The following is a 16004-nucleotide window of genomic DNA, read 5'->3' on the forward strand; positions in this document are numbered from 1 at the left end:
GACATGAATTGGTGTGAATATACTTTGTATACAACTGGAGATATGAAAAATTGTGCTCTATATATGTAATATGAATTGTAATGTATTCCACTGTCATATATAAATAAAAAAATAATAATAAATAATTCATGGTTAAATTTCCAGTACTGAAAAAAAAACAGAATAAAATAAATAAATAAATAGCTATAAAAGATGTATTGCTCAGTAATTAAAAGACATGTCACCCACATTAAAACAAGCAAAAAAAATTTGCTTGAGCATTAGTCATTTAATCATTAAGGAAATGCAAGTGAAAAATACAATGAGATAGCCCTTCATTCCTACTAGAATAGCTATAACAAAAAAGACATAATAAGAAGTTTTGGTTAGGATGCTTAGAAACTGTAACCCTCAAACACTGTTGGTAGGAATATAAAGTGGTATAGCCACTTTGGAAAACAGTTTGACAGTTTTTCCAAAAATTAAACATAGAATTATAATATGGCTCAGCAATTCTACTCCTAGGTATCCATCCAAAAGAAATAAAAACACACAAAAATTCTTGGATACAAGTGATCAAAGCAGTAACATTCATAATAGCAAAGAAGTGGAAACAATCCAAAGGCCTATGAACAGATAAATGGATGAATAAAATGTGATATATCTACAAAAGGGGATATTATTTATTCACAAGAAGAATAATGTTCTAATGCATGTTACAACATGGATGAGCCCTCCTATAGATTGAATGTATCCCCTAAATTTTATGTATTAGAGACTTTGTCCCCAAAGTCACATGTTGGTAGCATTTGGAGATAGGGCCTTTGGAGGTAATTAGGATTAGATGAGGTCATGTGGGTAGGACTTCTGTGATACCATTAATGACTTTATTAAGAGCGAGGGGGGCACCCCCCAGGCTAGCAAACTTGTCTTACCCCCATGAGACAGTCCCCATGAGCAAGAAGGATCTCACCAGCCCCAATATTAATCTTCCCAAACTTCAGAATTGTAAGTCCTAATGGACATCTTTTCTTTATAAATCACCCACTCTCTGGTATTCTGTTACAGCAACATAAAAAGGACTAAGACAAATCCTGAGAAATTTAGGCTAAGTGATATTATCCAAGTCACAAGATATCACATATTGTATGATTCTATTTATATGGAAATGTCCAGAATAAGCAAATCTTTGGAGACAGAAAGTATACTGGTGATTGCCTAGTACTGGGGAAATTGGGGACAAATGGAGAATGATAGTTAATGGGTATGGGCTTTTTTTCTGAGAGGAAGTATGAAAACACTCTTAAATAAATTATGGTAATGTTTTTACATCCCCGTGAATATACTTTTAAAAAATATTGAATTGTATACCTCAAATGTATGCCATGGGAATTTGTATCTCAACAAAGTAATTTTAAAAAGAAAAAAAAGTTTAAATGTGCATTAAAAAGTTTCATGTCAGGATTATGTATGTGTTTGAAAGGTTATCTGAATATGAGTCACTACTTTAAAATGAAGGATATATAAAATTTCAACATGATTTTGGGAAGTTAAATATGGGCACAAATAACATGAGCATGAATAACATGAGTGATAGTGTTGCATCAGACAAACAGATACTTAGCAGTGACACTAAGGTCAGGTGCACACCTGTAATCCCAGTGGTCTGGGAGGCTGAGACAGGAGGATCTTGAGTTCAAAGCCAGCCTCAGCAAAAGGTAGGTACTTAGCAACTCAGGAAACCCTGTCTCTAAATAAAATACAAAATAGAGCTGGGGATGTGGTTCAGTGCCAAGTGCCCCTGAGTTCAATTCCCCTGTGCCCCTCCCCACAAAAAAGAGATTTTTAGCTTTGGACCTGAATTTGATTCTTAGTTGTGGAAGGAAACCCCCTGTCTCTCAAACACAAATGTACAAGTTTTTTTATTTTATTATTTATTATTTTTAATTACAAGGTGGAGAGAAAGAGAGAGAAAATGTTCCACTCATAAATCACCACTAAGATCTCTCTTGTCCTTTTGTCACATAGTCATCCTCCTTTCCCAGAATTTGTGATTGGAGAACACAGCTTTTCCACCACAGCTAAAGCAGGAATTGGGGATTCTGGATTCTGTGGTCAATAGGGATCCCCAAGTGAGTTTGGGAGCCTGACCTTGAGCAGGAATTTATTATAGAAGTTACTAGATATTATCCCTTTCCCAAATCTTCACGTCACCTTCCTTTTCCTCTTTTCCCCTTGCCCTTATGCATGTTAATTAAAAAAAAATCTCACAAATAAATTTTGATTGGAAATATATTCTTAGCATACCAAATCCAAAATGATACCAAAAAGGATATAAGAAGTCTCCCTCCTACTCTCTGCTCAGACACCCAGAGTCTCCCATTTGTCCAAAGAATTCATGTTTTTATTTCATTTAAACAAACTAGAAAACCAATGAGGAAATTTTGGAAGTATCTGCTCTCTCCTACTTTCTTTCATTCAGTGTTCACCTGTTCTTTCTGGCTTTTAAGCTCCTCAGGAGCTTAAAAAAAAAAAAAAAAAAGGCTGTCACTGATATCTGCTTAGACAACTGTTTCAGCCTTAGTTTCATGTTAATTTTTCAACCTTTAAAAAGAGAATGTGTCACTTCAGCCCAGAGACCCAGTTCTGGGTGGAGATTTACAGGCACACTATATATCTACATGCCCAACCTGAATGTCTATAAATACTTATCATTATGATTGTGTTCCACATAATGTGCATATCACACACAGACACACATCAGGAAATATTTTCATTGATTTCCATTAGTGTAAAGTTATTTTTTAACATACAGCAGATAATTAATGTTTCTTATGCAACTTCCCTCCCCTATTTCAAGTAACAAGTTGTGTTATTATTTTAATAAAGGGTATATTCTTTGGGGGTGAGGGAGGGAGCAAAGAAATAAAGCCCAGATTTTCAAGGGAAAGGAAAAAGAAAAGGGGGGGGGGAGGTCTGGGAATCTCAAGAACATCTTTATTTCGCCTTTTAACTCCCCGCCTTTCTGATTAAAGAGTTCAGACCTGCTCCCCCGCCCGCGTTCAATTATCCCCAGCATCTTTTCTCAGAAGCTGTCACCTCCACTTGCTGAACCATAGCCCCATCGGGAGCCATTAGCCCGGTTCTTTCCGTTTCACTTTTCTTTCCTCAGTTTCTCCCTGCAATCTTTATAAATCTCTCTTGGAGGAGGAGTGTCCAAGCGGGTGGAAGTCTGAACACAATGCAACCTGAGAATTTCTGTCACTCTCTGCATATGCTCCTAAGTGCTTTAATCCCAATTAGGGGCGGCTGACACACGGTCCTATTCATTCCCATCAGCTCTTGAATACATTTGCCTAGAAATGAACTTCACAAATAGAGGCGCTCCTAAATGTGCCCAACAGCAAGGAAAATCGAATTGAGTGCGGGCTCATTCGGCAGAGGCCGGCAGAGAAGCGCTGAATGTGGAGGTGCCCCGAGACATTGCAATTCAGCAACATGCTCGCTGACTTTTCTTTGCACCATGTCAACCGAAAGAACCAAGAAATAAGTTGGGGAACTCCGGTTAAAAGGCAACTTGAGAGGGACTCTGAATACTTTTATTGAGCCGTTTCCAATGGAGGACTTTAAAAAAACAACAAAAAAGGCACCACAAAACCCACCAGTGGTGTCCCGGCTGCGTCCTTGGCTGCGAGTTTGGAGCCTCCCGACCGCCGCACATCCACCGGCCGCGCAATTAAGGGGGAAAATAGCCCGGTCGCCGGCGTGTCATCTGGTGGCGTTCCCAGAGTCCGTCGCCACCGCCCTATTCAGACCCAGCCTTAATGTCCCACCCGCGCCTCGGGGGCCGCGCAGCTGGTCTGCACTGACCTGCGGCCCGGCCGCTGCTGACACCCTCGGGGGGCGCGTCCCAGGCCACCTCAACCCCCAACTCTGCTACTGAACTCCAGGTCTCCAAGCCCCTGTCTCCCCTTAGGCCTTGACTACAGTAGCTGATTCTGAGCCTCCTCCTCTATCCCGGATTCTGGACTTAAGGCCCCCGCGATGTGGGCGGAGTGTTGTTTGGTGACTCCCCAAAAACCCCGTCCCCAAGGCCCAGAGCTCTAAGGGGGGAGAGCCACCTTCCCCTCCGGGAACCCGAAGCCCAAGGCCTTCGCGCTGCGGAGACCTGCAGCTCCCACAGAATGCTGTTCTGAAAGGAATGGCTCATCTCAGCCCCGAACTCCCTGGGAGGCTCTTTTCTCTAGGCGGAGCCCAGTCTGGTCACACGTGCTCGGCGCCCTCAGCATTCTAACTCCGTCTTGGGATGCGACTACTCTCAGGCGGGGACTGCTCCCTAACACAGCAGGTTCTGAAAGCAGCTTGGTGGTTGGATTTAGCTCCCCGCAGTCTGCACCTCCAGCCAGCGACTGCTCCACAGCATCCACAGCTCATTAGGGGCAACCTGTTACTGGGGGCCTGAAGCCGTGCTCGCGCGGTTCTGCAGTGGGCTGAGCCAGCAGGACCGCCCCAAAACCAGACTCCCCCGCACCTCGGTGTAGGAGGGATTTCGCTTTAACAGGGCCTCTGGATGCCCATTTAAAAAGTCGATAAAAAAGCCGAGTGGAATGTTTTGATTGAGTCTCAACATTGTCTTTGAATAAGACTGAGACCATGTAATTAATGTGTCTTTTTAATAAGGGACAATACGGCCGTTCAAGCTATTTAATTTCATTTAATTTTCCATCCCATTTGCTGCACAGCCCGCTTTTACTTTTAACACCCAGCCTTTCACGGCCCATCTTGCTCCACTGGGCACATTAGATTGGTTTCACCCTTGCTTTTTAGGGGAGGAAAAATAAAAGAAAATGTGTTCCTTTCCTCCTTTGTGGACAATTTATTTCACTTGGGGAACTTCAACTCTGAGCCACAGGACAGAATAAAACTCGGCGAGCTGGTGTGAATGCCTCTGGCGCAGTCTCTTTCTTCTCGTGGAGCTGGGAACCAGTCACAATTGGCTATATTAATAAATAACTTTCCTCACAGTCGGCCTTTACATGGTCCTATTGATAAAATTGTTCGCGTGTCGTTCACGCTTTTTCACTCATTAAGGAGGGCTAGGGAGGCGCACCGAACCCAGGCTCCGCGCTCGCCCCTTCCCGCTCGCAGTGCTGGTAATTTAAACTGGGTGTCATCCCGGAGTCGCCAGGCCAGAGGTTAGAGGGACATGTTCATGGCTTAAATTTATTGCCCTCGACACTTGGAGAGGCTTCCTCTCCGCCTCCCCTCCCCCGGCTTTAGCCATTCATAGGCCGCCAGATCAAAGGCTCCCTCTTCTCTCTCCAGGGTATCCTTCTCCTGTAGAGGGGCCATTGGAGAGTTAAGAGGAAAACTTAGTGGCACTGAGCAAGGTGTGGTTGTGTGGTCAGAAGGGCAATAGCAGTGTGGCCACTCAGACCAGGGAAGCTGCTCTTCCCTCTCTCAGCAGCAATTCTACCTAGATCCTGGAGTTAACTCTGTGTCTCTCCGTGTGTTTGTCTGGAGATGCTTAAATTTGACCAGGTCTGGATTCTCTCATCAATGCAAACTATGACTTTTGGATTTTTCAGTAACATAATTACTGGTTGCCACAAACGGAGGCGAACAGCATAGAAGAAGCCAAGGATCTGTTTGCATCCAACATTCCCATTTTACAGATCAGGAGAGTGAGGCTATAAAGCAATTCACTGCAGGTTTCAGGAAGTCTTGAGTGACAGAGGACAGAATGATTCTGAGTCTCCTCACCTTGCCAGTATGGAAACACAGGTTTCCAACCAGGAGAGCTGCATTGAACTTCCTCTGACAAACTGCATAGTTACAGGTGGCTTGCCACGCTGTGTCTTGCCCTCCTTGCTAACCAATTAGTCCTGCTTGCTCGCGGTCAGAGAATTGCACTTTCCTTGGTCAAATCCATGTGAAGACACTAGTGTGGGTGCTACTCAGTGTGGGTACTCCTCTGCCCCTTTATTCAGTAATTAGTCTTCCGATATCCTGCGGGAAATCCAGTATTACTCGCGGCTCTCCCGGAATTGCGTGGGGTCAACTGCTGCCTGCGTAGCATTTGGGGGAAGACTCCTGGGACTAGTAGTGAGCAGCAGATGCCAGGAGAATTGTCAAAAATATCTGATGAACAATGTACACGCCAAACAGATAGATATCTTCCCTAAAAGAAAAGGGGGAGCATTTGGGTTTAACTCGGAAGTACATGTCTTGTTAGTTGACAAACCGTGCATAAGCAGGTTTGGTCCATAAGCCCGAACCTCGGTCCTTTAAAAGGCTATGATGTTCTTTTTGTTTTCTCTTATTTTTAAAAAGTAATATCCAGTTTGTTGATTCTAGGGATGCTAGTCCAAGGACTTTGTTCCAGTTTTAAACTTAAAAGCAAAAACAGTGTTTGAATTTATAGGAGTTGGCATGTGGGGGTGATGTGTTTAATACTCTGGCCCGCATCTTCAATCCTCGAGCTCTGTCCACCGTAGGGGATCATAAGGCTTGACTCAAAAGGCTTGCCGTTCTGCAGAGAAAGTGCGGGCCCCAAGTACGCCCAAGAACAGTGCTGCACAGATGACCTGGCCTTCTCAAATTGGACTGGAGGTTTCATATTTCGGGGTGTAACGGGGCAGAGGGAACAATTAAAGCTGTTCTAAATAGATGACTGGCTTGAACCCAATCCCCTGAAATGGTAATATGGTCGTTATTTAAAAAGTGTAGGTATTTTCTGGTGTTTTCCCATCAAGTACCTGCCTAATTTCTGTATGGCACACGCCAGAAATCAATAGAAGTTAACAAGTCCTCCAAACAGTCCCCATCTCTTTGTTTAATCTCCTTTACAATAAAGCCAAAGGGAGAGAATTAAAAATCTTTGAAGTAGACCAAGGCTCAAAGGAATCAGCCAAGTAGACTTAAAGTAGTCACTTATTTCCCAAAACTGGTTTGTCGGTGAACAATAAAAGGAAGTAAAATTTATGGAGAAATTATACAGTGGATTTGTCACTTAAAATATCGTAACTGTCTCTGGGACAATACCCCATGCTGAGGATTAATGGTCCCGCCGGACCTTTGATTCACCAGCGCCTTTTCTTCGCCCTTGACAAATTGGATTTTTAGGAATGGGAAGGTCGCCTGGACCATTGTGTGCTAGCCATTCAGAGGCCTCGATTATGCAGGGGGCTGAGGGAACCACTCCATGTGACCCTCTCGGGTGGGACTCTGCAGCTGCTTCGCAGCGCAACTCTCTCACCAAACTCCGCGCCCTTGCGCTCACGGTCCCAAAAGGCGCCCGCTCGGATTGAAAAGGCGCAGTGCATGCCCGGCCGCGTCACTCCGCAGGCGGAGGACGCACGTCGGGGCGCGGCTCCCTGGCTAGCACGCGGCTCTGGCTCTGTCACTTGCGCCCTGAAGAGGACCCGGCGCGCCCCAGCGCCTGCCTGGCGGCGGTGGCAACAATGCATGGAACCGTTCGCGCCCCGGCCACCAGCGTGAGTGCAGACTGCTGCATCCCCGCCGGCTTGCGCCTCGGGCCGGTCCCCGGCACCTTCAAGCTGGGCAAGTACCTGTCAGATCGCAGGGAACCCGGGCCCAAGAAAAAGGTATTGGCCATTCCGACCTTTGCCCCCTGTCACTCGCCCTACCTTTGCCCTGACTCAGAAAAGGGGTAGGGAAGGGAAGTGGCGGAACGGGGATTGATTTTTTTACCTACTAATTTTGCCAAGTGGAAGGAGATTACGATTATTACTAGCAAGTCTCCCTGAGAGCTGGACGCGGGCCGGGCTGAGGGGAGAGGGCATGCTTGAGAGGGTGCAATCCCAGGTACGGTGCACCAGGATGTACGTGGTGGGATCACTAGGTTTGGGTTCCCCAAAGCTCTGGAGTGTCTTCAGTTAGGTTTTGGACCGCCACCACCATAACCCGACTCGGATCCTTCCCTCTTTCTGCTAATGTACACTTCCTCTGGGGGCATATGTCTAGGACTTTTCTTCCCTTCTGTATGATAATTTGAGACTTACATTTGTCTTAATTCCATTTCCTCTGAAAAAAATCACTGGGAGGCTCTCAATCCCTGGAAACTTCCCAGATTTTTCTTTTCTCCGATTTACTTGTGGGTTTGAGGAAATGGAGAGAGGGTGAGCCAGGTGGTGGTTCTGACACAGGCTCTGAAAGATGGGGCTCCTACCCGCATCGGACTCCTTGTCTCCTTGCCTACTGCCCGGCTCTGAGAGTACAAGGTCCCAACCCAGAGGCGCCAGGGCCAAACCGCTAGCTCTGACTCCCAAACAGTGTCATGATCCCTGACCAGAGAGGAAATTTAAAGGCTCTCGCCTACCCTGGGGGGCTTCCTAGCGGCCAAAGGTTGGCAAAACAGCGTTCAGGAAATGAAAGCCTTAGTCTGGCGGAGAAGGAAGGACCTTGACTTTAGCCGCTGCCTAGAGTTTTCATATAAGAAGTATCTCCGGTGTCCAGCTAACCCGACCGCATCTTGCTCCTGGCACAATCAACCGTCTTGCCCTCAACTCAGTCTAAACCCGAGTTTGACGCATACCACACCTTCCTCTTTAAACGCAATTTAATTGCTTTTAAATGACCGGCTAGCTACAGGCAAGATTTTTCTGCTTGTGCTTTGTTCCTAGAATTTCACTGCAGTTCTTGCTTGCACCTAGGTTGCTGTCAGCGAAAACTGGGAGGCGTGAGAGATGGGGAAGAGAGTAGGGAATGCTCTGCATCCTGGGATAGTCTTATGAACGGTGCCACTCTAGTGTTAGGGATGCTCTCTGAACAGCAAGTGGGAGAGATGGAGCATGTCTTGGTGCAAGATGAACCCAGGCGCTCAGGAAGAATGTCCTTATCCCACCCTGTGTTGCCAAGATGTGTGTATGTGTGTGTGTGTGTGTGGGGGGGGTGGCGTTGGGGGTTTTTACTAGCCAGCCTTTCTCCATCCTTCAGTCTAGAACCCTTAGGAATTAACCTCCTCCCAGCAGCCCATGTCTCTTCTGACCAGAGAACACATCTTCCTGAATCGGGTGGGGTGGAGCATAAACTTTTCTTCTGGGTTGTGGGTCTGTCCGTGGCGCGTGGGAGAATGACCACTGCTTGTGTTGCAGGTGCGCATGGTGAGAGGGGAGCTGGTGGACGAGTCGGGGGGCTCCCCTCTGGAGTGGATAGGGTTAATCCGGGCAGCCAGGAATTCCCAGGAACAGACTCTGGAAGCTATTGCAGACTTACCCGGAGGACAGGTACTACTACGGGGGCTCCCCTCACCCCTGCCAAATTCTATTTATCTAATTGTTCCTATGATAGTCAACAATATAAAGAGCAAAGCACTGTAGCTGTAGGTCTTGTTAAGGTGTCCATCTCCATAAAGTCAATATTATCGTATTGTTTTTCCATTTGAAGGATGAAGGAAGTGAGGTTCAGAGAGATTCAGTAGCTTCTCCAGGGTTTCACAGCGTCAGAGTTAGGATTTGAACCTTTCTTCTCAGTTGCATTTTACCTTCTTATCCAGGAAATGACCGAACTTTCCTATTCCTTGCATCCCAGATCTTCTACCGAGCACTTCGAGATGTCCAGCCAGGGGAAGAGCTGACCGTGTGGTATTCCAACTCCTTGGCTCAGTGGTTCGACATCCCTACAACAGCGACTCCAACACACGACGAGAAAGGTATGACCTCTAAGAAGGCCTCCAGGGCCCATGGGGGTGGGCCAGACTCCAGCCCTCTTTAGTTCCCCATACTTGAAGGGCTTTTCTTTCTGTGTAAACTGAGTTTACACTCCCTGCCCTTGCTTAGGCAGAGAGGAGACCTCATCATTACCTTCTTAAAATCAACAGTAAAAGGTAACAACAAGGACATAATCTGGCTCATCATGGCAAGGAAAATACTCAGTGAACTTTATAGAGTCATCCTTTCCCATTACATATCCAAAGCCACAATTTATTTACTCAATTAAGATTCAATGAAGAGGTCTTAAAATATTGTTACAGTAATTATGTCATGAGTTCCAGAGAGCATAGCTCAAACCTGAAAACCTGGAGTGCTTTTTACAAGGTGGAAGGGCATCTTTTCACTGGTTTTCCAGGAGAGCAATATATTCTTACAGCAATTTAGAAGCTTTACGGTATTCACAACTGGTCAGTTGGCAGGTACTAAGGCCGTTCAGTTTAAATCGTTTTTATTCATTTCCCCCTCCCTTCTTAAACTGAATATGGGATGTATCCCAGTTTCTTCTTAGATTTATTTGATCTCTTCCAAAGCCAAGAGCGGATTTATGCAAATTAAGGTGCAGTAACTAAAGAGAAAAACATTCTCAAACCTTCCGTAGAACACTGAAGAATACTTCCTGGGGAAAGAAGACTGGGAGGTGCTAAAACATTTGAGGTCTTGAGATTCCCTTTTCATACATAAATCTTCCAAGCTTGCTTCCCCCCCCCCTCCTCCCTCTTGTCAGTTATTTTAGTCTATCTGTAATTTCTCCTAAAGATCTATTTTTTATTTAGGGTCAATATAATGACTGCTGTGAAATATTTTAACATAATCCCCTGAGATTCTGCTCAATCTCATTCCTTTAGAAGTACATGCAAATAAATTAATAAAAATGTGAGAAATGCTTTATGAATAAGACAGAATGAAGTTTATTTCACTTCAAAGCATCTCTGTCCTCTGTAAATTAATTCCATTTATTTTGTGAATAGATTTACATGAAATATATTCATAAAAATTATCCTAATGTAATTTGTTCCTTGCACCACATTATCAAATTCTTTTGTCAACTTCTTTCAGCAAAAGAGAAACATAAGAGCCCTACAGTACAGAACTCTCAAATTTGCCACTATAGAACAATTAGGAGGGTTACTGGCTTTTATACACAGAACACTCTTCTTTAGGCTCTTCCAAATAGTACAAAAGCAACTTGTTTGAATAGTGGCCTTCATGTTTTATTTCAGCCAATGGAGTTTATAAACATCAGATAACATAAAAAACAACACAATTTTTCTTTTGGGGAAGGTGTGGTCATTATGAACTTAACATTCCCAGCTTGGAGCTTCACCTCTTTAGAGTTACTTATGAATTCTGTGTTTATTTATGAGGTGTGTTTGATACACTGGTCATGAGTTGGATGTTAGAGTCTGTATAAGATGTCAATTAGGATAAGCTGAAAAGGAGTATTGAATCAAAAAAGACATTTTCCTTAAAATTTGGAAAGAGGAAGAAATACTTAGGGATGACTTCTATTTTTCCAATGCTGGCCAATTTCAGCAGGTTTCAAGTTCATAGTAAGATTAAGAATATTATAGCCCCTTTGTTTTAAGAGCAAAGCTTACTTGGCTTTGCATTGGCCAAGTCATTCTGGGGTGAACTCTGAAAACTCTCTTTAAAAAGAGGCATGAGAAAGAGGTTTTGAACTTTGGAGATTGATATTAAATCAATATACTTGCCAAGAAAATCCAGGAGATTATCCACCTCGCCAAGATTTATTTTACATAGATGCCTAATACAAGGTAAATGGAATATTGAAATGGTTTTATCTAAGTCTTCTAAAAACAATTAGGATAGGGTCTCATCTTCCTCACCCCTTTTTTTCTTCCTGCTTTCCCTTAGCCTATGTTAGAATAAACTACTTCTCATTTGAACTTCCATCTTATCTAGGGGGACTAATTTTTATTTTATGCAAAGATAAAAGTTAATATACATAAAGAAAAAGGAGATCTAGATTTTTAAAAAAATTTTAAGTTGTTGATAGACCTTTATTTTTTATTTATTTATATGTGGTGCTGAGAATAGAACCCAGTGCCTCACACATGCCAGGAAAGTGCGCTACCGCTGAGCCATAACCCCAACCCCTAGAAATTTTTTATTGTTATTTCTGTAGTAATGTTTTAAAAGTTTGAGCTGCTTGTATATAAAGAGGGAGAATTTAATTTTTCTATTAGATTTCGAGAGACTGACGTATACTTTGGATACTTCCTTGTGACTCAACTTCTTTCTCACAGACAACCTACCCTTCAGTATTATCAATCAACAATACTTTAAACTTAATTGCAAATCACTTTTATGTGTACAGAAATAACATGACCTTCTTGAGTGGAAATTAACTTCTATCTGATAAGAATCTGTTTCATACATGTATCTCTTGATTGTGGTCACAGGCCCTGCCAAAATTAAAAAATAATACTAATAATATAAAATAAAAAAATTGACAGCAGGTATGTACACAGTGCCTGGCAGAGAATTTTGCACTCATCAAAAGCTGAGTAAAAGCACAATATGTGCATGAATAGAAATGTCACTGTGAAACCCATTAATTTGTATGGTTTATTAATTCAGTCAATTAATATGACTGAATAATTATAATAAAAGGCTAAATATAACTATTTTACTCGTATTTATGTAACAAAACATAAATATATTCTTCAGGGACTTTACTAAGCTTGTATTTGAATTTCAGTTACTTAGGAATTAATTACCAGGTGGGACAACTGACAATGCAACATCATCCTTCTTAGAATATGATCATCCTTTCTAGAATATCAGGACGTAGAATTTTTTTCTCCCATCAAATTAAATGGGGTTAAAGAAGAAATTAAGATACAAATAATTTTGAAGAATGGCAAATCATAGTCCCCATGTGGTCCTTCAGTTGGTCACGCTCCAGGAAAACCTCAGGCAAAGTGTTTAAGGCTGGGAGGGGGTAAAAAGGGTGGGTAGTGGACACAAAAGACATTGTTCTATGAAAAGGAATGATTACATATGGCCCATACATACAGGATATTGTCTCGCCTGGTAATGAGGCGCTCACGACTATTAGATTGGCCTTTGTTCAGTGTATCCAAACTCCTTGACATACGCCACCTATTCTGCAAACGCCAACAGATGGGCCCAGGCACAGCACAGCCTCAGCACTTGATTTAAAGCAACAGCTGCTCTCTGCTCTTCCCCTGCCAGCCTGCCTGAGCACTGCCCTTCCAAGGAAGATTTGCTAGGAAGGCCTGGAGGAAATCTTCGTTGGAAAGGCTCAGGTCACCTCTGTTAGTTATCCTCTGAGGTGTTCTAGATGATGGAGAAGGTGACAAAGGTTGACCATTTGGGTTTTTTTTTTTCGGGGCCCTTGATATAATGTGGCTACCGAACTCATTCACCAAACCCCAAGAATACTACTACTCCTCCCACACAGCTGGTCAAAACCTGGGCTTTGCCTGGAATGCCTTGGCGCTTTCCTTCTTTCTCTCTGGTTTGTTCCCCTCTCATAAGGTCGCTTTTCCCTTCTTTTTTGCCCAGGGGAGGAACGCTACATTTGCTGGTACTGCTGGAGGACGTTTAGATACCCTAACAGCCTTAAGGCACACCTGCGTTTCCACTGCGTGCTCAGTGGCGCTGGGGCCCGCGCCTTCCTCCACCAGGAGAACGCAGCTCGCCAAGGCGCTGCCCCGGCGGCGGATGGCCTCGACCTCTCCCCGAAACCCAGTGCGGCTGACTTCGCCGTGCCGGCTCAGGCAGGCACTTTGCGGTCCCAATCACAGGCCGCGCAGACTCCCCAGGCCTGTGGGGCGCGGGAAAGCATCAAGCGCGAGGCCTCCTCTGTGCTTTCAGCCACTTCGCCACCCCCGGGCAAGTGGGGACTTCCCAAGAAGGGCAAAGAGCAGTCGGACCGTGCCCTGGACATGAGCGCGACAGCCCGAGCACACGGTCACTTCCTAGGCATTGTGGGGGGTTCCCCACCTGGTAGCGGCGGCCTGGCTTTCTACCCAGGTGTGCGTTCGGCTTTCAAACCCGCTGGTTTGGCCAGGGCGGCCGCTGCCTCGCATGGCGACCCCTACCGGGAGGAGGGAGGCGGCAAGCAGGGGGCTGGCCTAGCTTTGGGGAGGCTCCTGGGAGGAGGCCGGGCAGGCGGGCGCCCGGGGAGTGGGGAGAACCCAGCAGCAGGAGGAGCGGGCCACCACCATCACCACCACGCACACCACCACCATCCCAAGTGCCTGCTCGCAGGAGACCCGCCTCCGCCGCCTCCTCCAGGCCTGCCCTGCTCGGGTCCCCTGCGTGGCTTCCCTCTGCTCCCGGGCCACCCGGAAGAAGCTTCTGCCTTCAAGCACGTGGAACGTGCCCCGCCCGCTACCGCTGCGCTGCCGGGAGCGCGTTTCGCTCAACTGCCCCCAGCGCCCGGGCTACCCCTGGAGCGCTGCGCTCTACCACCCCTCGACGCGGGCGGGCTCAAGCCCTATCCCGGTGGCGAGTGCAGCCACCTGTCCACCGTCATGCCGGCCTTTACCGTCTACAATGGGGAATTGCTCTACGGCTCACCGGCCGCTGCAGCTTATTATCCGCTCAAACTGCATTTCGGTGGGCTGCTCAAATATCCTGAGTCCATCTCCTACTTAAGCGGGCCTGCAGCGGCTGCGGCTGCAGCGGCAGCAGCCGCAGCTGCCCTGAGCCCCGCGGAGTTGGGTTCCCTGGCCAGCATTGACAGAGAGATCGCCATGCACACGCAGCAACTGTCCGAGATGGCGGCCGGGAAGGGTCGCGGCCGCTTGGATTCAGGAACGCTGCCGCCGGCCGTCGTGACGGCGGGAGGCGGTGGCAGCGGTGGCAGCAGTGGCGGTGGCACGGGTAAACCCAAGACGGGCCACCTGTGCCTCTACTGCGGCAAGCTGTACTCGCGCAAATACGGGCTCAAGATTCACATGCGGACGCACACGGGCTACAAGCCACTCAAGTGCAAAGTATGCCTGCGGCCTTTTGGCGACCCCAGCAATCTCAACAAGCACATCCGACTGCACGCCGAGGGCAACACGCCCTACCGCTGCGAGTTCTGCGGCAAGGTGCTCGTGCGACGACGGGACCTGGAGCGACACATCAAGTCCCGCCACCCCGGCCAGACTCTGCTCGCCAAGGCAGCCGATGGCTCGGGCGCCGAGCCGGGCTATCCCCTGGAGCCTGGGGATCCCAAGAGCGACGACAGTGATGTGGACGTATGCTTCACTGACGACCAGAGCGACCCCGAAGCCGGGGGCGGCTTGGAGCGCGACTCATAATAAGCCTTCCCAGGAAGGGGCGGGGGGCGTGGACAGAGTAGGACTTGGAGCGGAGGTTCTGTTCTAGGAGGAGGGGAAACCCTGTTGGTCGGAAGAGGGACCTGACTGAGGAAGCCGTTATTTGGGGAGGGTGACAGACTGGAATGGGGAGAGGTCCCAGTTCGCGAGCAGAAACTCAACAAAAGTTCAGAGATGGCTTAAAGAAATTCAGCCGCCTGGCCAGTCCGCGGATAGTGGGTCTCTCTGTCCCCAGGCTTCTGGATTCCTTGGATAGCCCCACCCTTCCCCGCTTCACAAAACTGTCCTGCGGTCAGCTTTGGGGTTTAGGGACACATTAATACCAACCTTACAGCGTCCTCAAGGGCGCTGATTTTAACTGCCACGTATTTTTAAATTGTACTGTTCTGTGGAGAAATTGTGCCTTTTGAAACGACGCTTGTGTGAATTTTACATTAGCATTTCACTGCCTAGACAAGGCAGTAATCACAATTCAGTAGTTGTGGCATCTATATGCTTGTTTCCGTTTCATTTGTTCTCACTTTGCCGCAGTGAATATACAGTAGTAGCAGGTGTACAAATTGGTCAAGTTACAATTATTTATGAGAGAATAATGATAAATGTAAAATAGCTAAAGCATGAATCTAAAAGCACGCAATATATAAATTTAAAGAAAATATCCTACTTGTTAGAGTACAAATGTATATGCTGTTTTATAATGAATGATGTACAGTGAATACAGAATTTTGGTCTTGTTTCCAGTTTGTGCAATCTTTAAGAAAAATAAAGATACAAATGAAATTTTGTTCACATAGCAGTTTTAGAAGTAGATTAATTTGAAAACAGTTTTCCAGGAGTCTTCACAATAAAATAAGTTGTAGGACACGTGAGTATCTTGACTGTTCACAGAGTAAATGTTAATGTTGTAATAGGTAAATATACCATTTTATATATGCGTACTTCACAGGTTCCCAGGTAGCAGGCAGATAAT

At 45.9% G+C, this 16004-nt stretch overlaps 1 protein-coding gene across 1 annotated transcript; it reads left to right on the forward strand.

Annotated features, from left to right (window-relative positions):
- Positions 1-7302: 7302 nt before the first annotated feature.
- Positions 7303-15767, forward strand: Prdm13 (PR/SET domain 13). The gene is given in 5 exon segments (XM_015497162.2): positions 7303-7369; positions 7372-7586; positions 9096-9227; positions 9532-9652; positions 13266-15767. Coding segments are annotated over 5 exon segments (2286 nt in total). The 3' UTR covers positions 15017-15767.
- The last annotated feature ends 237 nt before the right edge of the window (positions 15768-16004 follow it).

The sequence above is a fragment of the Marmota marmota genome, unplaced genomic scaffold, assembly GCF_001458135.2.
Source record: "Marmota marmota marmota unplaced genomic scaffold, marMar, whole genome shotgun sequence".
In the NCBI taxonomy this organism is placed as follows: Eukaryota; Metazoa; Chordata; class Mammalia; order Rodentia; family Sciuridae; genus Marmota; species Marmota marmota.